This window comes from Wasmannia auropunctata, unplaced genomic scaffold (assembly GCF_000956235.1).
Source record: "Wasmannia auropunctata unplaced genomic scaffold, wasmannia.A_1.0 LD334991.1, whole genome shotgun sequence".
NCBI lineage: Eukaryota > Metazoa > Arthropoda > Insecta > Hymenoptera > Formicidae > Wasmannia > Wasmannia auropunctata.
The window spans coordinates 205,458-232,691 of record NW_012027899.1 but is presented as its reverse complement, the minus strand read 5'-3'; the positions used below and the strand labels follow the sequence as shown (position 1 = coordinate 232,691).

At 35.3% G+C, this 27,234-nt stretch overlaps 2 protein-coding genes and 2 non-coding genes across 5 annotated transcripts in view; 1 reads left to right on the top strand and 3 right to left on the bottom strand.

Annotated features, from left to right (window-relative positions):
* Positions 1-27,234, bottom strand: part of LOC105457846 — an 81,356-nt gene that overhangs the window by 10,472 nt on the left and 43,650 nt on the right. The gene's annotated exons all lie outside the window — the stretch shown is intronic.
* Positions 1-27,234, top strand: part of LOC105457844 — a 90,415-nt gene that overhangs the window by 31,961 nt on the left and 31,220 nt on the right. The window contains exon 3 of one of the 2 annotated variants that reach the window (XM_011702748.1): positions 2,340-2,842. The exons of the other annotated variant lie outside the window; for it this stretch is intronic. Within the exon in view, the coding sequence (XP_011701050.1) occupies positions 2,340-2,462 (123 nt within the window). The 3' untranslated portion in view covers positions 2,463-2,842. Of the gene's footprint in view, positions 1-2,339; positions 2,843-27,234 lie in introns of those variants that run through there. 2 annotated transcript variants of the gene reach the window in all.
* Trnav-aac lies at positions 2,362-2,434 on the bottom strand. Its single transcript has one exon. It is a non-coding gene; the product is annotated as a tRNA-Val (tRNA).
* Trnav-aac lies at positions 2,893-2,965 on the bottom strand. The gene has a single exon. It is a non-coding gene; the product is annotated as a tRNA-Val (tRNA).

Here is a 27,234-nt window from a genome sequence, read left to right as displayed (position 1 = left end):
TATTAAACTTTTATTAAATACAATATATGTATACTGCAGTATAACATATTGTATATATTATTTTAATTTTTTACTTTTCACTCTTCTGGAAACATATGAATAAATAATATTACAGTGCACTGCACAATTAAATTTTAACATTTGTTTTCTACATAATAAAAAATGAAATATCCTTATTTCTTCCAATATTAACCTATTTCCTACTGTTTGACCGTTAAAAATATTGTTACGCAAATGCGCTTGTAATATCGGATGTCGGATTCGTCGCATCACCGACACGACACAAATTGCACGAGTGGCAGGCGCGCATGCGACAACGTAAACATCGGCGAGCCGAAAGTTAGATAGGATTGAGTTCGCGAAACTACGACGACGGACAATAATGTCTGCTTTTACAACTTGTAATTAAATTACCTTGCACGCACGATCGCCGTCGCGCGATCGCGTGCAAGTTACATCGTGTGTATCGATCGGGAGAACGACAAAAGAGAAAAGCTATCTCGAAAGCCTGAAATTTTTCAGGAATTCCTCGATCGTGCATAAAGAAACGTGATCTGTATGGGTGTGTCGCACACAAGGAAAATCAAATTATTCGAAACGAGAATAGGAAATCGTGCATGCTTCTATTTGTTTTTGTTTACAGACGTATAAATTGAAGGAATGACATCAATAGTTTTACCAAAATAAAATTGAAAATTTTGCTAAAATTTGTTTAAATTCTATATTCAGTATATTTAGAGCAATAAGAATTATTTTGCTAACTGTTTCCTTATATCTTATTTCGCATTGATGAGAGAGTATTTGCGAGAATGCATCTGTGGCCGGAAGCAAAACTTTATTTGGAGTCGCGAGAAGCGGGAGAAAAACGAGATCGGGATTTAAGGGCAGTAGGGTAGCGACGGTACTCATAAAACTTGTACGTATCCGAGATCGGCGCGGAATAAAAAGAACCGTGGAGAAAGCTGGGATTGAGGAAGAAGAAACAAAAAACGACAACGAGAGGGGGGGCGGGTGGATACTTCGGGAGGGTCTAGACCGCATTTTCCTATCCTGAGACAAAGTATTATAACTTGCAAGCTTGAGAACTCCGCAAAAGCCGGCGGCTTCCACTTCCGCATCGTGAATCTGGGCGTTCTTCTGGGTCAATCCTTTGGAGTCGAGGACTTTGTGATTGCGCTATGTACACAACGCGGGGAAATATGCATATATATCCTCCACGAGATGCTTCCACGTAAAACGTTTTGTTTCGCAAACGGCGCAACTAAATTTTATCAAAATATTATTAATTTGTATTCATATTTTACATAAAAAAGCTCCGTTTTTTTAAACCGGGCCAACAAATATATAGGTTTTTCTATTACTTCTTTAAAAATATTTTATTTAATATTGATTAATCGCCAAATTGATTTTCATTATATAATGTCGCAATAATTTCTTTATAAAAATTTATAAATGATAAAAAAAACAATTTTAGAGAAAGAAAGAAAGAGAATAAAAATATAATTTTTTATGCAACTGACGTTTTGATAATATTTGTAATATCTATAAAAACAGAGTCTCTCGGGTATATTCCGAAAAATGAGAGACTCAAATCCGGTTTACCTAGTTTTTCGAAGTGAAAGAGATGCCTGAGCCGTGCCGCGTTGCGTAGATTTACTAATGGCGCCGATAGTTCACATCGCCCGAATTAAACTTTCACGAGCGCGGCCCGCTGACTCTCGCATACTCGATTCGCGGGTTAACACGATCGTTACACGAGTGTCATGCATAATGCATGTACTTTCGTGCACTCTAATCGGCAGTTTACCGTTAATCGACTGCCATTGTTTCTGTTGAGACGCGGCTTTGCCCCTCACGCTATTGTTCGATAATTTCATCTCCTCGAGCGGTCTCTCGAGAGTAATACGTACATTCAGACGGAATATCACATTGTCTTTGATGGTTATTGATTGCCGTAGGTGTCAAAGTGGAAACAATAATCTTAACTCCACCTTAACTCGAATTATCGTAAACTTATTTATATATAACTTCCATATATTTTATCAACACAATACTTTTTATTATAGAGAATTTAGAGAATTTTAGTAAAAATACATATAGTTTAAATACACATGTAATGCAATTTAATGGAAATAAATCGAAACGCATTTTTCTGTTGAATCAAAAAATTTCTATATCTATTTCAAATATATTTTATTGCATTAAACCACTTCGAATTATGTATCATTTCCATTACAATTTCTTCGATTATATTTAGACGATATATTGATTGCATAATAACGGATTATTATTCTTTTCTCGTATAATGATAATGGGATAAACAATATGCATTTTTACAGGTTCAAATTTTATCAAAAGATATGTTTCTGCCCGGGATCGAACCGGGGACCTTCCGCGTGTTAGGCGGATGTGATAACCACTACACCACGGAAACACTCTACATATTGCAAGCTACTACATGAACGGCATCGATTATGCTAATTATAGCCACAGATGTAATTAGTAAATTATGTATCGGTCCGCGCGTACCGTACTGCACAGAACAACATAAATTATGTCTCGCCTACGCGGCTATTTCGCAAATCCTACTCTATTTTACATAATGTTCAGCAATTAAGACAGTGACTGCGAAAGGAGGCACAGAACTTTGGCAGAAAGCCAGTTTCGAGAAAAATGTATTCGGGGCTCTTATACCTTAATTTGCAAAATGATAATAGCAATGGCAGCTGCTACTTCATTAACTGTTAATAAAGATAACTTTTCTACAAACACTGTGTGAGTTAAAATAAAAATCTTTGAAATTCTATTTTACCGTATTTTTCTAATAATTTCCTCAGATATTTATTTGATATTGCTTAATTTTGTTTCTTTTAATTTCCGATCTAAAAAAAATGTTTCCGCCCGGGGTCGAACCGGGGACCTTCCGCGTGTTAGGCGGATGTGATAACCACTACACCACAGAAACTTGTTGCGGATATAGTCGCTCAGTTTCAGAGACGGTCAATGATATGATTCTCTGCTTTAAATCGTCTCATATCTATATCTCAAATATATCATAATACATTTACTTAAATATTGTTTCAATTGTAACTCTGTAAAATATTTAATATAGTATAACATATACCATAATAAATTACAATGTATTGTATATTGTACGTTAGGTATTCCAAAAATATTTATGAAAAACATAATTGCTATTTAAATACATAATCCCTTATCTCACATAATCTTAAAATTTTACTTTTCTTATAATAAAAATATAAAATCATTTATGTGTCAATATTCTTTTATTCATCAAGTTTAATATACTTATTGTGATAAAAATTTTTATCACTCGACCAAAAATGTTTACTGCGACGCTGGTTATCACAGCATAACATTGCATAGCATATAGATAATCTTCTTTTAATTCCTTAAATGTGTATAACACGAGAAATCATAATATGATTTTAATGTGATTTTTTAACAACAATGAGTAATTTGTTATTAAGAAATATTGTTTCGTAAAAATATTATTATTATTATTATATTATTAAATGAATTCAAATTTAAATCATTTTACAACAAAGAAAGACTTATTTTTATGATTAAATATGACGCTATGGCAATTATTACTGAAAGTATTTTATTTTGTTTTGGTAATAATCAGAATTTTTACATCAGATATTATACTATTAAATAATTTTATTTTTAAAAACGAGAGAAGAATATTTTTAAAGCTATCATCGATTTAGTTTGTTAAACTTACAACTGTCGTGATGTAATAATTTTTATCGCGAATTAATTGTTAAAATTAATCGTTATAATGCACATGTCAAAGTCAAATTAGAGAAAGCTCTTCTTTATCACAATACGTTTCTATCGAATAATTAATCTGGGAGAAAGTGGTTTTTTCTTTCATATGGAAAAGCTGATTTCCCGGATAAGGCTTAATCCTCAAAAGCAACTCGCATAATCTTTCTCTCTTATCGGGTGTCGCGTATCCGAGTGCCTTTTAGTAAGCCCTTCGTTACTGAAAGCACGCGTGAGAGGAAGCACGCGTCCCTCGAGGGCCGAGCTTTAAATATTCACGATTTAATCTAAACTTCCATCTTATCGGGGCAATCCTGCTGTCGTGGATTGGCTGTCGCCGCGGTGGACGAGTTCTCCCGCGAGCATGCGAGTTTTGCCTCGAGAGTGCAGCGACGATGACGTCGTGCAAATGACGCGAATGAGGAACGCTCTTCAAACCGCGGTCTCCGAAGAGAGAGAGAGAGAGAGAGAGAGAGAGAGGGAGAAACGAGATTATGTCGTAATATTTTATGACGTATAACCACAACACAGTGTCAAATCGTTTTCCACATCGGGAACATCATCTCCGCAACATTTTATTATTAAGATTTTATCTAAATATTTTTTAACAATTCTATTTTGAGCATAGGTATTTCATCAATATGTGCATAGAAACAAAGGTTACTAGTGATAAAATAGACTGGACTTCTATTTGGAACCAAAAGTCGAGAGTCTGTTAATGCGCAAGCCTGATCTTGCAAATCGGAATTTCGCAATGCAATAATATCACCAAAAAATTGTGTCTAAGTACTTTAAGTGTATGTTTTAGTAAATATATTCGCGCAATGCTTGCTCAGAATAGTTGCCCGCAGAACTTTCTCTTCGAATCAGCCTTTTCACGATGACGACGAAGAAGGCGGGTCGTTTACCCGACTGTAAAACAGATTCGTATTAGGAAACTGTAGAAAAGTCGTCGGTGACGCGCGGTTGCGGGGAAAATTGCACAATACCATCGTCGAGGAAGGAAACGGCGGAAATTTACGGTTCTCTCTGGCGTGCGAGAAACGCCTTTACGATGATTATTATCTTCGATGAAAAGGAGCGAGGATGAGAAATTTCGGAAAACGATGATGCAGGCGCTACAAAGATGCAAGAAAAAAGCGGAGTAATAAGCGACGGAGCGATTTATTATCTAAAAAAAAAAAATAGTTACCCCTTCGTTCGCGCGCGAGCCAAAAAGCTCCCGTCACGTTACTTACGATTCTCGTGTAATATTAATGAGCTTCGCCACCCACTTTTTACCCATCGTGGTAAAAGCACATCGTTGTAAATGCATTATGCAAGTAAAATAATGTTTACGTATTATTTTGTGCTCAATTCATTATTTCATAGCATATACAAAATTTGATTTCATATCTCTTATTGTTTTCTCAACGTAGATTAGTATATGTAAATATTTAACGTTATAATATTATAAGATGAAATGTAACATTTTAGAGAAACACTTCAATATACTTTTAACATTAATAGATTTGAGATAATATATTTCATATGCAATTCTTTGTAGCAGCAATAACTCGATATCACCAAAAAAAAACCATTGTTATCATCGCCGATATAAATTTTCTTGCGATATTGGCACATCCTGTATGCTATTATAATCGATCTGCTGTCGCCGCACGAAGAGTTCAGGGGAAATTCGCTGACGCATCTTATAAATGAAGGGCTCCGAGCAACAACACGCCAAGCCACGCGTGGCAAATTTTACAAATGATGCGTTCGTAGAAGAGCGCCGTAAATCATTAACGAGATTTAATAATAATCCTCTCTGGTTGAAAGAGTGACAAAATTTTTCTTTTTACACAAACCTACATTTGTGTTGTGCCGGTATACGTGCTACAATCAGGGATATACGGCCAGAAAAAAAAATTATAAAGCTACGAAAGTCGCAAGCGAATATTTCGCGTCTTTTTATTCGTTATTCCCGGCATTGTATGTGTGCGCCGCGGTAATTACGATAGAACGCGGTCGTCGAGGTGCTTAATTGAAATACCGGCGTTGTAGGGCGAAAGATTGATCGAGAAAGAGTGGTGAGACAATTACGAAGGTCGGGCTAGATTGATGATATTTCAACGTCGAAAGTGCAAAGCGCGCGGCGAAATGTGCAAGAAGGGACGCGCAAGAAGGGAAAACGGAGCGCGGCGGAGTATTGTATTGTCGTCCGGCCAGTGTTCCTCTAATCGAAGGCAAACGATTCCATTAATATTCAATAGGCGTCTCGCGAGCGTATATACGATAAAATATTTTCGCAGAGTATCACTTTTATGTCTCGCCGATCGGGAAAGAGACTTTCAATACACTTTTTACATAATATTAATGGAGAGTCCATTAATGCGCGCATACATTTACGTAAACGGACACACGCGGAAATAATAAAAACGGGACTTTTATACATCCGCCGGGATACATCTGTAGATGGATTTATTAATGTATTCGGAGGATAATGAATAATATCGCGAAAGTTTTTATATCATTCCGCAGTTTTTTTTTTACGACGATCGACCGCGAGTGAGTATATTAATGAGTTCTTTGCCTTAACGTAAAATAAAATTAAAAAATGTCTTCATACCGCACATTTCTTTCGCGTAACCTGCCCGCGATCATGTTTATCATCCGGCGCAAATGGGATTTAATCAAAATGCCATTTACAATCGACATCTTTTCCTCGTTTCCGCGCGAATTCCCATCGTTTGGAAAGCAACTTAGAACGGTCGGCTGTTTTTCAGGCGGACTCTTTGCTTTCGAAGAAGACCGCTCCTTCCGCGGAAAGCTTCTCCACTTGATATCGATTACCAACGGCGTTCGCTCTCCTGCACCTTTCTCCACCGTCGTTTCTTTCCCTTTACCGTCTACTGTTTAACTTACGTCCTCGCCTCCAATCGCCCTGTATACGGAGATCCTACATTCTTACGAATACCAAGAAATCTTGTGATCGAACGATCCTCATCCATTTTATTCATGAAACCATAGCGAGTTTCCCTCTTCCTCTCCACGAATCGATAATTAATGAAATTTTTACAGTTGAGCGATTTGAAAGTTAGAAACTCCTGCGTTTCCGACATCTATATATGAATTTTACTCTAATCTTATCCATTTCGTATATCTATCAAAATAAACGAGATAAAATTGATAATAAATTTGACGAGAAAGAGAGAGAGAGAGAGAGAGAGTGTGTGTGTGTGTGTGTGCGCGCGCGCGCGCGCGTGTGTGTGTGTGTGTGTGTGTGTGTGTGTACGCGCGCGCGTGTACGCAAAACTTAAATAAAAGAATAAAACATTAAAGAAAAATATAACGTAAATATATAATAATAACGAATAATAATTTAATTTATAAATTATCTAGTTATAAATCTTATTCAAATTCGACAATATTCGACATTATATATTTTAATCCATTCTATAAATTCTGATTAATTTAGTTTCTACTTTTATGAATTTTTTAAATAAAATCAATTTAATACCTATATTTCGCGCCAGAATTCTCAATAAAATTAATTTAGATGTTTGTAGTTTAAATATTTAGACGTTATTCACAATGTTAACGAAGATTTGACATTACTGACGAGAGGAATAGTTTATACATCGCATACGAACGAATATCGAGCATTGATTGATGCCGCTGGATAAAAAGAAGCCGTAGGATGCAGGGAAACGAAAATAGGGTGGCAGGCAAAAGAGAAGGAGAGAGAGAGGGAGGAAGGATAGGAGAAAGAAGGGGAAAGAGGGAGAGGAGAGAGAGAGAGGGAGAGGGAGAGCGATTGCAGTCGCGCTCGGCTGCATACGTCAGATGCACGTACATCGATTGCCGTCAATCGATCCTCCGTGCACGGAGGCGAGGATCTCGCAGCGGGATTTCTACACCACCGACTGGCTGCACATCCCTCAGGAAATGCACCAGCTTGAACTCCAGTCGACCGAGACGAAGCCACGCAGATGCATCCGCGAAATGATGCCGCGCAATTAACGATTCGTTACACTCCGTAACTGCAAGTTTTTGCATGGCTTCGCGAATCTATAATTCTTAAACTTCTAACTTTCTTTTAAATTACCGTACACAATCAGTTAGTTTTATAATAACAAAATTAAAATCAATGTTATTTATAAAAAAAAACGCATTCATTTAATGTTAATAGAAATTAATAAAAGGCATACAATTCACAAAAGTAAAAAAATAGAAACAAATATCATTAGATTATCAAAGAAACTCAATTCTCTAAAAACAATATCTGATCGAAGACGAAGAATTTATAAGTGTAAAAGAATTTCGATTTAATTTTTCTTTTGATTCGTGCTTTGTAACAATCTTTATTTTCCTCTTCTTAAATTCGTATTTTTGCTCGTTATTTATCCGTTCGCCGTCGTTTATCGAAAGGCACGATCGAAAGCTAAGCACACGGAATCGCAAATTGTTTGCCATCCACCAGCAGATTCTCCTCGAGGCGCGTATCCACACGCGGTCGATGAAACGCGCGCGAAAGGAATACCCAGGACATGTATCCGAGTCAGTCTTCGATACGGAGCAGCCGGTAGTGCATCAGAGCGGACATGGGCAAGCTCGATAGACGCCGGGCTGTGTTTGCACGAACACGCTATTTGCTCCGCGATCTCGTTTCCCGATGCCATTGCACGGCGGGACCACCGCCTACAGGAAGCTTCAAAGGGAGCGCATACGTCGGGGCCCGGACTCCGTTAAACGTCTCCGTTGCGCAAATATGAATCCCGGAGTCTATCGGGTTTACCCAAGTTTCGCGAAGATATGCGACAACTGGACGGCTTCGGAGATACGAGTGCATGTTATCGAATACGTACCGAGTTGCGAATCGCAGATAAAAACAGACCTGAGAGACACGAGAGGCTTATTCGTCTCGTAAAGTAAAATTAATAATTTTATTAGAATGGGCAGAGTGTTTGTTTCCTTTTTTTTTTTAATTTCTTCTTATCTCTCACTACTTTACTATCTTACTTATTTTATCGTTACTTTGGAGCAGCACATGCAATTATCTTTAAAAAAAAATGCATTATTCAAAAAATTATTAACTGACTTCTATTTACTTCTTTTATACTTTGCTTTTAATATTCGCAAAGAAAAAACTTCAAAGTTGTTAAAGGGCGGCTCTTGAAGCTAAAATCTGATGTTAAAATCTCGAGCGTAGCTTCCGGGGCAGGTTAAAAGGTGCTTTAAATTAATTTTCCCAATAACCGTAAAAAGGACGCACGGAATTGTTTGAAGGTCCAGATAAAATTAATCGGCCGAGTTATAGGATAATTACGAAACACATCTGACGTAAACGAAATTAAGATAAGTATAACGTCGGCGATCTGCCGCCGTATACACAATTTAATAGATAGCCATCTTCATTTTAAGCGTTCTAAGCATCCGACACAAATAAAGAGAGAAAGATGTTTATAGGATAGTGCTGCGTGTGTGTTTTAGAGAGGGGAAATGCTTGAATTGGCTCTGGGAAAACAACGCAACGTATTCTGTTCTCTCGCTACTGACATCATGTTGTTATGTTGCACAAGGAGAATACTCATGCGCGCAACATGCTGTTGCACACCGAGTGCATAATTCATGGTGATACGTTGCATTAATTCATCCGTCATATGGTACGTTCGTGACGCAAGCATCGAGCCATTGTTTCCGAAAAATAGTACTTTTCGCCGACGCTTTGATAATATTGTTGAAATATTTTTAAAAATTATCGTGTAATCGAAAAATCACTTTATATTACAAAAAACTATTATATTCGCTGAAAATAAAATTGTAAAAGATATACATAACATCTAAAGGAATATTCACGAGATGTAAGATGAACATGAGTAATTTTTTATATTTTTTCAAAAAATAAAATATTATTTTGTAAAATAAAGATTCTCTTTTCTCACAATTTTCCTCTTTTAAGGCGTATTTTTTTTTCAATCTTTTATTTTTATGTGAAATATATGCGCCGATTTTTATTACTACATGCGCCGGTTATTTATTACTACACATTCTCGTATTATATATATTTTATTTAATTACTGATTTGACGTTGTTGAGATTTTATCATTATTTAATTCGCGGCCAATTCAAATCTAGAAAGTCTGAGAACTGTTCTACAAGCCAAATGCGGTACAGTAATGAGAAAATAAAACGCGATCTTTTTGCCGGAGCGCAGCTAACGGCCATTTGCGATTACCAGAGCATAACGAGAGCATTTACATTTTACTTACGGTCAGCATAGAGAAAAGAAGTAAAAACGTAACAAAACGTGGGAGCCTTCGTTACAAGTATAGTAGCCGGACAATGATGATATTAACGAATGCTTCATTTACAACGATCAAAGCTTCGACTTTAATGAAGGGTCACGAGCGTATCGATTACACTCACAGAATTTTTTTGCGAAAATTGTAAATCTCGCTGGCAATGTTATCAATTCTTTTAAAATCATTTAAATGTGATCTTATTTGAGAATACGAGATCTCACTCTGTATTAAATTATATCGCCTGTTATTTCAAAACTCACCCTGATTGCGGTCCAAAGATAGAATATTTCAGATTTCGCTACTGAGCAAACATTCAACATGATCGATGCGACCGTTATAGCTTCTAATACTCACGCTCATTAATTTTCGTGTAGACGCAACGGGTACACTCTGTGTAATCAAGATAATGAATTATCGAGGAAAATTTGTTCTCCATTCCGACAATCTATCACCGTACTTTAAGAGTGGAAAGTTCGGGATGGTCCGGCGGATCGGTTTATACTACTTTGTCTGCGAGTGACTGAGCGTAACTACTTGCTCCCTCAGCAAGCGTACACGTACACACACACACACACACACACACATATACACACAGCCATGCATGCACAACACATGGAAGCGGAAGTACGCGGTCGCACGACGAGTAAAAGTTTCAGGGCTCGCTATTTTCCGTTTCTACGTCGCACGGTCCAGGTGGAGTTCCGGGCTCCGAGTAAATAAATGAATACTGCCGCCGTTCGTCTTCGTCTCTCGAAGACGAACAGGCTCCTGTTCTTTCTCCTTGCAAACACAAACTATTTCTGATTTCTTTTCAGAGTTTTTCAAAACGTTTTTTACTTATTATCACGTCGTAAAATGGAGATTTATTACAAACTCTAGCAAATGCGATAAATATGTAAAAAAATAACATATAATTGAAGAACATTTTAATATCACTACATATCTTAAAAATCCTTTTCCATGCAAGATTAAAACGATATGAAATTTTTAACGGAATATTTTGCAACGTATCAAAGCTGCTTTTCTCGGGATCGATATTTCTGACGCCTATATACACAAGTTTGGAAAGTGTTTGTCGTGAATGTCACGGCACGCAGCTAAATTCTGCACTTAATATAGCTCGATATCACGAGCACACATTGAGCCAACGAAAAAGAGGAAAGTTAGCGCGGAAATTTATGCTAAAAAGATTGCATCGCAGTATAAAACGTCCTTCTGGTGCCCTCTTTCTGATTCAAAAGGGTTAAGGAGTAGAAAGAAAAATAGGGCGAGAAAGAAAGAAGGCAGGAAGATCGGCCCAGATGGAGTGGCCCAGTCGAGAGTAATTAAGAAAGTTGCCGGCGCACGAATCGTCCGTTATTAAACTCACGGTGTTCCTCAAATCGAAATTTATATCTAGGCCATCGTTCGGACGCGCGCCCGAAGGAAGGCGAATTTATCATCGGAATTACGCGGGAAATTTTAATTAACTCATTCTCTGTTCCAGTTTCCTCTATTCCTCGAGATTCCTCTCGAATTCACAAGAGTGGGAATCGCTTTTAACAGAGAGTTTGAGAAATGTCTTATAAAGATGAAACAACAAAGTTTCTTTAAGAGATTTCACCTCGATGAATGAATGATGATCAAAGTATAAATTAAAATATACACATACATGTGTATTTACACACACACACACACACACACATATATATACATATATATATATATATATACTCATGTATATAACTTAAAACATATAATTAAATTAATATATAATTAATATAAATAATATATAACTTTGTTGCTTTATTTCTATAAAACAAGACCAATTTTATAAATTGTAAAAATATCCACTTTAGATACAACTTTATGTTCAAAGGAGTTCAGAAATTATTAATTCGCTCTTGCCTCGAATCCTTCGATTTTGTCGTAGAAAATACAAAACTCAATACAAATATTATTTTTATTTACTTCCTTCGCTTCCGATAATTTAATCTCGAGCTTCCGGAAATAAAATACAAGACCGCTTGAAAAAGAGAAGCGACTACGGAACACGCGGCTTTTCACGATCAATTTCGAAGCTTCCGATGAAAACCTCGTGGATGAGACTCTCGCGAGATAAGCGAGTTATCGGCTCTCGCTAACCGAGTTAAGAATGTCCTTCCTCCAAGCGTTACGCAGCCATAATCGCGCCAACGAATCCTGGCACTAACCCGTTAATGAAGGATCATCCACGGGGCGAATACTGCCCGACGAGATTCGAAATCCATGAACGTCGCGCCTTCCCGAGTCCACTTCCCCTCTCTGCCTTTATTTCTCCTCCTCCCCTCTCCCCTCTCTCTCACTCTCTTTCTCGCCGCAGGACGTTATTTCAGGATTAAAGCCGCTGTTCTCTCACTTGAGCATCAACAACGGATAATAATCGGTCGAGAAACTTCCTTGCAGTTTACATTTGGCCGCTGCAAATTTGTATATTGCATATGAATCCGAATTGTCGTAGTTCAAGAGATGCGCAAAAGAACAATTTTAGTCGCTCTGTCACAGTTCCGCATTGTTTTTTACAATCCTTTCACGTCAAATTGTTACAGAAAACGTAGTGTAGAATTCTTCCGAAATCATAACATATCTTTAAAAAAAATACCGTTGTTTGGCTGGTGTATAAACTTTATGTTGTATTTTATATACTAAAAATATACTACATAAAAGGAATTAGATATTTTTATCTTCGTCTTTAAAAACTCAAAGATATTTAGATACAATATCTACTTCAATATTTTGGAATTTTTACTCTTTCTATTTCCGTAAATAAATTGTTCCAAGTTTATACGTTTTATACTTGTGTGCGTGTGACAGTTTTTCCATTTGAGACTATTTTCGTTCGAATTATCTTTCATATTTCTACGTGTCAGAGACTATCAAATACGTTTACGCGCCGTTAACTCTTGTGATATTTCGCATTATATCATTTATTCGGCATGTTGGATTTTCTCCGGTTGGCATCTATCGCTTTTAAAATGCAAGATTTATCGCCTTTGCCGTCCTTTGCGCTTATCAATACGTTTCATTTAACGAATAATAATGATGCGACGAATAATGGTATAAATGTCAGGATCACCTGCGAGCGCAATATCGTCGTATTTTTCGTTATTAGCGTCCGAAACACGTTATCGCGCATATATTTCGAAACACACAGCGTGAGCTAGTTGCAACGCGCCGATGTTATATTTTATTTTATATCCGTTTTTTTTTTCAAATTTCCACGTAGCCCATCTATATGGATGCCAGACGCCGGTATAATTCCCGACACGCGCCGAGCATTCGTTGTCATTTATCTCTGACACCATGCACAATACGTGTAATCCTCTTTACGCTTCCACCCTATTCCCTTTAATGCCGCAGCTATTTGACATAAGCTGATATATCTCTCCTTACAAGTCCCCGGGAAAATATTACTTATGCAACGGCCTGGCAGCACTGTAATAAGAATGTATTCCTCGAAACACGGGATGTGCTACCCACCTACTTCGCGCGCACTTATTCTTGCATTATGATGATTGTTTTATTTACATTATTTTATGATGGCTCTGATGGTTGCTTTTATGGTCACGTAATACTCGTTTATATATATATATTAAATCGATAGATTCAAACACCCGTATAATTAGCTAAATATAAAAAATTCGGCAATTTTCGTAAAATTTAAAATATTACAATTACATAACGTATATATAATATTACGTAATGTACATATTACACATACATAATATTTTTTAATATATGCGATGTATTTTCTTATTTTCGTATTTTTCTTATTTTACATACGCTTTCGCAGATAGAGATTATTTCCTTTTATTTTCTATCTTTTAGGAAAAAGTTATAAAGGGGTAGCGGACAGGTATTGATTCAGCGAGTTCCTCATGGGGGGTATACATTGTAATTTACTTTTCCCTCGTGTCGAGCGATTCATCCGGATCCAGATCGGTAGGTGCAAATGCGACTTAACGACGAGAAGTCCGGCGGTTCGCGTCTTCATTCACATAGCGACCCACTTCCTGCGCCTTAATATCCCACGCGGGTCGTTACTCCAGAATTAAGTGGCCGGTGTTTCCTGTCGCGGGGATCAGCCGACTCGCCCCCGGAAGGGTGGGCGCGAGCGGAGGCGGGCTTATATGCCGGCAGTTGCGCGAGTGCAAAGTTTGTTATTGACACGGTAAAAGCGGACCGCGCCGGGCATTATGCAGATCAGGAAATTCGTATTCCGCGTACGGGGGTGTGAGGTTGGGGACAAAGTGAAAGGCTAGCAAGGGCGGGGAGGGAGGGAAGTTAGTTGTCGCGACGACCACCCTTGCTCCGGTGGCTCCGCGCGGTGCCTTGTGCGTTTAGCCGCGAAGCCGTATGTACGCGCGCGTACGAAGTGACCCACTCAACCACGCCTTTCATATTCACTCACGTGGAAAGGGGCTAAAAGGGGTTAGAAGAGCGGTGTTCTAATGTCATGTACACGCTTAGAAGTTATATAGGAAGGTAGCAATCCGCGCTGTCTTCAGCCGAATTGACGCGTCGCATCTCTTGATTAACTCGACCAAATTGATCAAAGAGAATGATCGTGCAAGTGGAAAAGGAAGCTTCTGATCAGACGCGCTCCAAGAAGCGAAGTAGATAATAATAAAAGAACGCAAACGCGATGATTTTCTAGAAAATCTTTGATGAAAAGTAGCAATTTAATATTAGAATACTCGGAGATATATAACATTTCCATTAACAATTCCGATAACACAGTAATTTTAACAAATGTAAAAGTATTTTTAACATTTTTATTATATTTTCAGTGAAATATGAGAACAATTGATAAAAACAGTATTAATTAAACGTAGGGGAATTCTGTGACATTAAATTACATTCAATATATAAAACAATGCAAAAGCGCTTAAAACTGTGAGAAAAACACGAGTTTTCCATCATTAATTCTATAAAAAATATTAATTTCGGAAATATTTTTCATCGTATTGTATGAATGTATGAACGATACGAATCATAATATTCACTAACGTTTATCGCAATTCGCGGAAAAGTTACGCGAAAAATAAAAAATTCTTCATAAAAACGTAGAATTTATTTATGGAAAACCTGACATTAGTCAACTGAAAATTACAATTTTTTACTAGAAAGTGTATCAATTTTAAAAATATTTTTGAGTATAAAAGCATGACGGAAAATAACGTTCAGTCGCAATAAAAACATCGTTGCGACAACGTCGAGACGTAGAAAAACTGCCCGCGAATAAAAATTTCGTCGTAAAAGCGCGGGTTTGTAAGAAGACATTTTAGCTGTCTGAGAGTCGCGAAACGAATGGTCCTCGTAAGGTTTATTGTCTTATAAGCTTTACGCAATGCGTGCATATGCGACGCGACACAATTATTGTTGTTTTGTGCATTTTCGCCGAAACAAAAATTTCTTCTACACGGAATCGAAAACAATAGAAGTAGCACATCGGGCGTTAATTTTTATAAATATATTATCGTTCGAAAGTTTAGTAATTATAAAATAATTTAGTTATATATAGTCAATGACATATGGACGATCTTATATTTCTCTTTTTATAAGACAGTAACCAGGAAATTATTGTACAATATTACTGTACAACATGGAAAGTATTGATTTTCATTGAAATAAATGTTGATATAACAGTCATACTTTATTATTTAAAATATATAATAAAAATGGATGATTATTGTTAATTTCTATCAAAGATCGTATAAATCGTAGAAAAGTTTTCACGAGGTTAGGTTCCGATTATCATGAATCTAGCTATCTTGAAATTTTCTTAATTCGCGAATCAATGCCGCGTAGAAAGCGAAGAAATTAAATACGGCTGCATAAAACAAGGTTTCGCCTTCTCGCGGGCAGACCGCGGCTGCGTTCGTATGCATATGCAGCAGTAGGACACAACACGGGTAATTCACGGCGCAACCCGCATCGCCGCACTATCTCACCTACGTATGTATGTACGTATAAACTAGTTCGCCGCGGCTGCAACGATGCAACGCGCTCGTGGCACCGTTATTTCCTCGTTACGCGTTGCTCCGCTCGCGATTCTTGTTTTTCCAGGCAGCAGCGCGAGCGCGCCTTGAATTCCGGACGGTCGGCTCGGCAAACATTTTCGGAGGAATTTTGGAATTTCGCAAAATAGAGGTATAAATACCTCTACACTTTGCTGATCTTCGAATTTTTGCGATAACTTCCCGTCGTCTTTCACGAAACTAGGAAGTTTCGTCTGTCAAATATTTCGTTTTGCGAAATGAAATATGTTTATCGGATTTTAACAAGTTATAAATCCGCTTCTCGAAATAATTGATAAGGCTTTAAAATAAATAAGCTCTAATTCTTTCATTAATAATGTTTTAAAAATTTATTTCGTATCTTTTAGAATAAACTCTTTTTCGAACAGTTTTTTATTTGATGATAAAATTAATAGAGTTTATATCTCGAATATCTCAAAATAAATAAAGTATAGAACAATCCACTCATTTTGAAGTCCGGCTGCGAAAAAGTTGAGAAGGCAATAATAGCATGACACTGCCTGGAAAAATCCGATATACGACAATTTAATGCTATCGAAAGATCAAACGACTATTGATTAAAAACGAGTAAAAGTAGAAGCCTGTCGATAAAAGTATTTAACGTCATTACCTTCGTCTGAACGGAAACGAAGTTCCAGAATTAAAGATAGCGAGCGAACTTTTTTCACAATTCGGTTTTTTTTTTCGTATAAAATGTCGAAGAATAGCTTCAATAGAAATCAATAAATAAGTCGATATATTCGAGACAAGATTTACATTGCACATATGTATATATAAAGTTTATGTCAATTCTCGTCAGAGTTTTTAATAAATAGTAATGACCGATAAGATATCAAGCTATTTCAAATAAATTTGTTCTTATAACGAGATGTTAACAAATTGTTGCAAAAAATGCAATAATACACGGAGAGAATTTTTTTTTTTTAATTTACCCTGAAAATCGTGTTAATTGTGAGACAATATAGTATTTAAGTAAATTTTACTGTGCACTACAATAAATTTTACTGCGAAATCTTATTGTAGTGCACAGTAAAATTTACCTAAATACTATATTGTCTCATAATTAACATGATTTGCAGGGTAATTTAAAAAAAAATTCTCTCCGTAGAAAACATAAAATAACGAGAGTAAAATATTTCAAAAACTAATTGTTTACTTTCGTATAGTTATTGCAAATATTCGCAATATTTTTTCTGAAATCCATCTATAATCCATGATAAAAATTTATAAAATAAAGTAATATATAACAACAATTTTAAAATCAATTACGCAATGTACAATTAAATTAACGCAGAAAATCCCAAAGAAGCGTCCAAACATTCCAAAAGTCATTGTTAGACGTCTTCCAAGTTCTCAAGTTTGAAATAGTTCGCCCTTTAAAAGTTTTCACTATTTTCCCGTTAATCTTATATATTTAGACGCGCATAATCTGCGGCTGGTGCGTTAATACCCTCCCCTTCGATTAGAGGGCTCCCGTAGCTTTCCGCCGGCGGGAAGTCGAGTATTATAGCGCCTCTCGAACGCGCTACCCTCATAATCGGAGAGGAGCCGCGCCATTGGCCTTAATTGACGATCCGACGGGGGATTGAAGGGTAGGACGGGAGGACTAATTACTATCCGATTTCTCCTGGAATTTCGTTTCCCGTGCTCGCAATAAAGAGGCCCGGGATACCGCGATGTCATCGACGTAGCGCCACGGAGAGTGCATCTCCTCGAAAAAAGGGTGTTAATTAAACGGTTGCTTGATGAAATTCCATCGCGAAGAAGAAGTTCCCCTGCCCGAGAAGTTTCCAAAATTCTAGTACCTGCCTTCTAAAGGATCGCGGTATTGCAAAACACTAAAACGCGCATTTCATTACTGGAATGTTGCATCAAAAATATATTAGTTGAGATACTTACAATTAGAGTAAAGTTTCATATTTTGAAATGTAAACAGTACAATAATTATATTTTGATTAGAAATCAATTAAAACTACATTCAACTAAACAGAAACGATTATTCATAAATTCAGTAAAGTGTATTGTGATTTTTATAAAACATTCCGGAATTATAAACGCCATAATATACTTGTAAAAATTTTATATTCTTTTGTTTAAGTAATCATAAAAATGGATGGATAGTCTATGACAACTAAAATAAAAACCAATGCATTATAAATACATTCAATAATCATTAGCGTGCCTTCTTTGCTCGTTTGAATAAATTAGTTAAAATATGATAAGAGAATAATTATTTCTTTTCCATTTATGTGTTTCTGACATATGCTTACTAAAAAAAGTATTGGTTTTTACTTAATTTTATGTATATACGATTCAATTTTCACACATACATTTATTACCTAAAATAAAATATAATTTGTCGCTCACCGATGCGTTATGCAGCAATGAAATTGAGCTGTGTGAATTTACAATTTTGACTACCAATCATCGAGAATGGACTATCAAACGTCAATAAACAACCATCAAACAAATGCTTACAGTTATGTTTACTTACACAGTCAGAAAATCATATTTTGCAAAAGGAGGGGCTAACTTCACGCACGTATGTCTTTATTTTATATTATTATTTACAACTTTGACTACCATTTATCGAAAATGGACTACCAAATACTACCAAATGACCATCAATCGAGTGGTAAATCGTTTTTTAATTTTTAGTAGTGGGGGGGGGGGCAACTTTACACAGCTGAGAAATTGCCATGCTCCCTCGTTGTGGTACTCACACACATTCACTTGTGAAAATATAATTATGATCGCGCGCGTCTCTATCACGAGAGTATAAAAATCATGCAATGATACTTTGCACATCACTTTCGAAGTTAATCGCATGCGACATTAATGAATTTTATTATGTTGTTGTTGTGACAAAATATAAAAATGCAATAAAGATAAAAATGATTAAAAATACTATCATGATATATAACGATACAGTGCAATTCGCTTGATATTGTCTGGCTGTCTGCAATGTCTCGCAAATTAGAGCGACAGAGTAATTTAAAACGGAGACAAATTTTAATAGCTGTCACAAGCTGCTAATCGCGAAAATTAATGAATTGCGTGAGATGAGAATTACTAAGTTGTTCGTAGGGAATTTGGTATCTCTTGTAATTTGTCGCGATCGCGTTTTGAAAGATAATGCGACGACACGCGATGTGGCCCACTCGCCATGCGAGTGATAGGGCGACGATCTTACGTGTGCAACAACGCAATACGCTATACGGCCACGCTGTTGCCATTATCGCCGCAAGACTCAAGTAAAAACAAACACCAAAGACTTGCACAACCGTTTGCCACGAAATATTGAATTGTAAAATATCAAATATGCTGTTCTTCATATTTTAAATTAATTCCAAAACTAGCTACTGTAATGTGATCTATAATAATTAATACTGTTCAATTGAAGAAATATTTTAAAGTGGAATTATTATTGAAATGAATTATTTCTCTAATCCAACAATGTAATTTAAATTAACCCACAAATTATTTAATTCTTTTTAATGAAAATATAAATGGCTAATTAAAATGAGAGACGTACAAAGAGTTATTAAAATTTAATGCTTATTAAAAAAATAAAATTTATTTTCGTTTTAATAAAAAAATATTTAAATAAATTTACTATTATTACAAACTTCTAGGTACTAAGAGAGAAAAACAAAATTATAAAAAAATGTATACAATTATACTGAAATATAAATAATAAATTATACAAATTATACAATAATAATAAAATAAGAAAATCAAATTACCGCAACAATGTTGTAATTTATCTTCATTATTGTTTTCTTTACATACAACATTTACACAATTTTATTACTTTAGAGGCATAAAAGATAAAAAAGATGTAAAGACTAAATTAATTTCCATTAATACTTTCTCATTTAAAGCAAAGATCTTCACTTTAGAAATAAATATTAAATTTAATATCGTTAATATGCTCATATATATTCATTAAGTTTGAAAAGAGTTAAATTCAAATAAGCACGCATGACTGCTTCATTTAATCAATATGCAATACAAGAAAATTATCAGTATTATTAGTCAGAGTAAAAAATGTAATAAAGAGCAATATTTTTAATATAATTATAATGTCATAATACTTTAAAAATCTATTCTTAAATGATGAGTCAGATTTTTCACAAAAGCAGTCGTTCTTTCTCTTTCCAAACTTAGAATTTAAGTACAAATACGTACAATTATTATATTCAACTATAACAAAATTAGAAATTTTTAATGTTAATATACCAAATATCAAATGAACCTTCAAAGATTCATTCACTAAATTGCATTGCATCTAAAAAACTAATTTCAATTAAATGTCCTCAACAGAAACACAACTAGAAAAGCGGCTATAAAAACCTAAAATATTTTGCTCGAAATAAAAATATTCTTTAACAAATATGATATTCTCTTTTATCTTCTCTTTATCGTCAGAATAAAGATTGCTATAAGTATACAAATTTAATTTAGAAAAAAACATTTGATTCAATGGAGAATACATTCGACATATAACATTTTCTTCTTATGATACTTTCAACAATCTGTGTTATAAATTTGAAAGTTGCGTACAAAGGAAAAATTATTTCTTACGGAAAAATTTTCCTTTTTGCTGAAATATGAAACCAGCCAAAGGGAATTTGATATAAGAGGGAAACTACCCGGGCTGGACAAAGGGGCAAATATTCGAAACTTGATATGTCCTTTGTGCCACAGCTTGAGGCAAAGACAAGACATCAAAGGGATATCTGACATTACGAACGGGAAGTATCCACGACAAGTTTTAGTTAATTGGCCATGACGCGCGTTCTTAACGGAAGACGAGCATTCGAAAGAGAGAAAAGGTATATTGTAAATAAGTTTAGTCCGAAATTACTTTAGTCGATGATAATTAATTTTCTTGACAGTAACTTTCTGACGAACGCATATTGGAAAGTAAGGCTGAAACCGACGAGAGATGGAAAATTTGGAAAGTTCGGACTTCTCTGCAACAACTTATAGTCATCAATTTACGCTCACGCCATTTTGGCGTTATCGTTAAATATTCGAGAGAAAAGTTTCGCGGCGCTTTCCATAAATCAATTATGGCTCTTAACTTCGTTTTGCGACACTCAGTAATTACAAGTGGCGTTGTTTATCAGTGATAAATTATAGATTCCGTGAAGATAACTGACATCTCGTGCCATTACCTATTTGCTTGGAAAATATCGTACGATTTCATTGGATTTGAAAATGTCACGTATCCTTCAATCTATTCATTCATCTATATTCAGCCAGACAATGAAATCTTAGATTAAACAAATATCACTATTGATTATTTTAACATTTTCACCTATATACCTATCTGTCATTCAATACATATGTATATATGTATATGTATGTAGATCGCTACCCTTTTGGTACCGTCGTGAAATGTCGACCAACCAGGAGGCGGCCACAAAATTTAATGGCATTACGAAGCACTTATCGCTTCCTGAAGCTTATCGAATTGCTTGGAGAGCGCGCGGCAAAACGGTCACTACCATTTTCGACTGTCATTATACGACCGAGATATGGTCACTCGCTAGAGAACCACATATTTTATCCAGTTATAAAGCACTCAAACCCTTTAGAAGGCCGTTACTCTTGAATTAATGCGGTCTCGAGAGGCGCCCAAAATTTCGCGAAGTAACCAAATGACTTGCAAATTTTCACGTCGAATTATCCATTCATCCAGTCACGTCATCAATAATTAATCCATTATCAATTATTGTACATGATCTGTCCATTTCGCAGTTATGTCAGATATCAATATTATTAAAATGGAATAATTTCAGCCGCGTAATGAGTTCAGAAAATGACTGACAGCGGTAAAAAACGTTTACCGAAGACAGCGCACCGCTGTTGGGAAATGCAAATTGAATGGATCGACATTGCAAAAGGAGATGGCAATATTCGCAGGAAACGAGAGTCGATAATAGCAATTGGCAGTTCTTTCATTCTCGAATATTAGATAACGATTTCCATTATATTTTATCAAAATCATGTCAAAAAACGTAAAATCATTATTTATAATGCATCTTAAAATAAATGTAATGTATTTTATTTTACTGTAAAAACAGTAACTAGCTAAAATAGATTAATTCATCAATGTGTGTTATTCTCTAAAATGAAATTTTTCTTTCACAAGATAAAACCTTTTAGGCAGAAAGTAATTAAGGTCAGTTACATATTTTCGCTTGGCATCTCCATTTGCGAAAAGTATCTGTGTTAATAAATGATTTTGGCAAAAATCGGTAAACGCTAATTAGATACAGCCACTGTGTTCTACATGCGACGTGTGTACGTACGAAATGTGCATGTTCTGATGGTTCGCCATTAAAACCACACTAACCTTAAGTAATGACCGACGCGCCTTTCGCCTCCCCTCGGTCGCGGAAGATTTATGGCATGGGACATAAACTTGCGGCTGCGTGCCGTACGAACGGACCGACATCCATTTTCCACGGGAAATTGACATCGCCGCTACCCGCCACTTTTTCCTTATCCGATAGAACTTCGTTAGACATCTGAATTTTCTTGCGAAAGAGATAAAATAGCATATGAATATCATATATATGAATATCATATATGGGATCCTCTTTATTTTTAAAGCTTCTTGTTTTATAAAAATGTAACTTTCAAAAACGTAAACTAACAGTTATTTTATTATATCTCTAATACTTTTCTACATTTTTTATAAAATATAATTTTATGTTTATTTTTTTAATTTTACTAAATCTGAAATTAATTTAGTAATTTTATTCGAGCTCTTATAAGAAGAGCGTATCGAATTGTTTGATACCTTGATTAAAAAATAAAAATTTTCTCGGTTTAATAATACATGGTAAAAAATATTTTTTAAGTTATTATATGTGTGCAAAAACATATACACTTAAAATATTATTAATATGTTTATATAATGTCTCAATATTTATTATCCGATCTTAATATTTTCAGCGATAAAATGACTAAAAGTTTTCCAAGTTCTCTCTCTTTCTCTCTCTCTCTCTCTCTCCTTTAAAAAATAAAGACAAACAAAAATATAAATAATTTGATTACTTTAAATCTATTAAATTCTTCAAGAAACTTTTCGATAAAATATTAATTTTATATTGTGGAAATCATGTTACCGTATTCATAACTGACATTTAATTGACATTACTCCACGAATAGTCGACGGGAGCAATGTTGTTCTTTTAAACAAAATGATCACGGCCACGGCATGGCTGCGAATTTAATTAAACTTCCCACAAGATACTTCGCTCCCAGGAAATTACTGTCTGCGAGTCTGTCCCTTTAGTTTAATGTCTAATTTATGAAACTGATTCCTTCTCGAACGTTTTCACGTTGCGAGACAGCTTGCGGGCTTCATTGAGTGAAGACTTGATCCGTGAAATTAAGAGTAAAGTAATTACTGGAGTGCAATTACTTACGCGAAGCGCGGAACAATTAGAATGCGTTTTGATATCAGTCATAACAATCAGATGCAGCGCGCTTTACTTTTGTTTCCTTACCGAGAAATCTTCTCTGAGTGGCATAACTAATTACTTCCATTTATATAACTAGAAAATCTCAATTTAAAATTTATTATAAATACAGCGATAAGAAATAAATTCTAATGTTTTTTTTTACGTTCTTTTTAAACTATTCAAAATTTTTTCAAAGACTCGTTATAACCAACTTGAAAATTTTATATTTTTGTCAAAAAAATTGATTTCAAAACTTAACGATCCCTTATCATTTTATACACTCTCGATATATTGTTCTTTGATATATTATATCTTTAAACACAAATATCTGAACTATATCTGTTCTAAGAGGAGAGAGTAAAGTTGCATTCTTTTTTCTCTTTAAAAAAACAAACTTTACTTTCGTTTCTCTAAAATAGGCATCAAAAGACTTGTTTTGATGCCTATTTTAAAGAAACGGAAGAAAGACGAAGATCACGAAGAAAACGATGAAAGAGAAAAATTGATACCGGCCATGGGCGACGATGGTGGCAGTCAGTTTTTTTCGGAACGAGCAGTGCGAAAATACCGCTAGGTTATACGTGACCGCGCGAAAGAGGCCGGGGGTCCGCTGGTCGGGTATTTTTACGGTGGAGTTTGCGCCTCCGGCGCGGGCGCCTCGCGTTTCACCGCAAATATTTATTTTACGGTCGGTGGCATGGCTCTTTAACCCTCGCAGCCGACCGCCCAGAGCGGTCATCGAACGCACCACCGAAAATTACATTCAAGGATGAACAAAAATTTCATTTGTTACACTGCTAAATCTAATAAGCGCATGTTGCCTGTTATATAACGTTTTTTCTCTGTAATTCTCATTTAAATCAATTTAGATATTTATAAATATTATTTTTATATTTATAAATATTTATATATTTATAAATCAGATCGTATTCTCTCTTATAAAATTATTTTACCCTGAAATGTATTTAAGTTTTTTTATATATGTAATTTAAAAAATGTTTCTTACTGTAAATATTTGTTAATAAACTGAAGGAACGTCTTTCTCTTTATTAAAATATCAAATGATTAGATATATTAAATCATAATGTAAAATCTTTTATGTAATGTGACAATCAGTAATAATTTTACAATGTAATATCTTTTTGCCTACACTGTACTTTCATCAGTATATAGACACATACCGCTGGTTCAACATAACTCAAGTTTCGTTTCAAGTTTCCAATAAAGAACTACTTGATGTAAATAAATAACAGAACTTCCTGCTTTTGGCATGCGTATCTACATCTCAAAGGCCGGAAACATCATACCGGAGACGCTCGGAACTCGGTATCGCAAGAGGAGCGTTTCAACGTCCCTCCCGGCGTTGACCCGCATTTCGATATACTAACAGCAAAATTCTTGTCAGCGCAGACACTTCGTATAAGAACAAGTTTGATAGTAGATAAGACACAATGTCATCGATAACTTTACAAATTTTACGCTAAAATTGTCAAATTCTGTTACCAAAAATTTAAAAAATTTCAAATTAATTGTAAGAAGCATCAAAAAAACATACGCGCACGCACTTATAAGCGTTTTTATATACATACATGAAATAATACTAGTCTGTTTTCGACATAAATTCTGTTTTGATTATTTTTATAAACAATATTTTTATCTAGTTGTACCTTTCACTTAAAAAAAAACACTCAAAAGAATACGTTACATAATAATTCGTACATTATATATGCACATGTTACATGTATTATTGCATTTTCTTTCGATTATAATTTAGATTAATTTTTACTCGATAAAAATAATTTTGACTTATGATCCATGAAAGATGAGAGGCTTTTAAAATGTTTTTAGGGAAGTGTACCTGACTATAAAAAATCGACCACACAATTGCAATTTTTGAGCAATAAATGCAGGATGAACGCACCTGCTGTATAGATAAAAAAAGGCAATATCGATGTATGATATTCCTATTGTAAGCTTTAACCACCCAAAAACGTTTTCTAGATAGAACAATTTGGTCGCTTCAAAGTCCGCTTATTGCATACGATTCCCGATATATCGAAACTGTTTCATGACTGTTTCGTTTCTAGAGGGACTATATAGGCAAGGAGATTATTACATTTCTGTGATTATCAGTCGGGAGCCAGAAGCGTTACGCAGAAAATGGCACTTCTCGCTTTACTTTTATTTTAAAAAATTGCATAAACAATTCAAATATATATATATATATATATATAATACCATGTATAATTCCGTATCAATCCAATTAAATTTCTTTTTAATCTCTGACAATGGCAACGTTACAAAAAACAAGAATTACTATACAATTTATTTAAAAATTATCAAATATTCATTTATTTAATTATATTGTTTTTTTTATTCTTATATTTTCAAAATAATAACTTTTATAATAAAATGAAAAAAAGCAGGCAGTAACAAAATGCGATATTTAATAAATGTTTTAAATTACGGAATATTGATTCGAAAATAAAATTAAGCATTTACATCATTTTGATTAAATTTCAATTAATTAATTAGCTCGGAAACATAATTTACATTAAAAGATTTGCTCTTTTAGTGCCTTCTTCTCAACTTAAGCGCTTAAATAATGAGGTATGTCAGTATCGCAGTCATGGTGTTTGTTATGGTATTCAATGTGTATGTAACATATGTTGGAAATCGTTGAGGAACACCTTTCATTAACCGTAACGACTCCCTATGTCCGTAACAAAGTTAAAATCAATGCTAGAATGAAGTTGCCGATGTTCGGCTCGTCAAATCGGAGAAATCTACTGCGCGCGGTGCATACAAACGGCCGCGTTTCGTACGGACAGAGCAAATCCGCAAACTGAATCTGCCTGACAATGAGGTTCCTTCGGGCAACAAACCGACGCGTACACATACACCCACTGACAGGCACACACATACACAAAGACGTCCACGCACGGAAGTTTCCTTCCTCGCGAATACACGGAATCGGAGCAAAAGCTGCGAGACAAAGACAGGCACCTGCATAACAGCCGTCAAGCTCAGAACTCTGCACCAAATGCATATCTCGTTTGTCCTCGCGTCGTGTCAGCGAGATGACGGTGTAGCATAATTAATCGGTTTTCATAATGGCGTCTTATGCTAATGCGACGAGACGCGACTCCAACTCTATTTTCCAATTATGCACCTCCGTTTTCGGATCTCTTTGGCGCGCTCGTTTCCCCGACGAGTCGTACGCTGCAGCGATAACTGAGTTACTGATGTGTAACAGTTCGCAGACCGATAATAAGACTTTTACCGCTTCGTAATATAATTTTATAATGTAATATTTGTAAAATAATTATAATAGGGGTGTGTTACAATTACAAAGAAATCATAATTATTTCAATTGGAACTGTAACTGCTAGAATTTATGTAAAACGCCACTCAAATTTGTAACCGTACAGTAACTTAAAATGTGCCGATATGGAGCAATTTTAGTTTCGTCGAAATTTCGACATGGAAATATGAGCTGGAAAATCAGTTTAACTGAAATCGGATAATCTGGTAATCGATGCAAGGGCATTTTCAAAATGTCCGTTAATAAATTTTTCACGTTAATTCAATTGTTCATTTGCAATAATTCTAGAT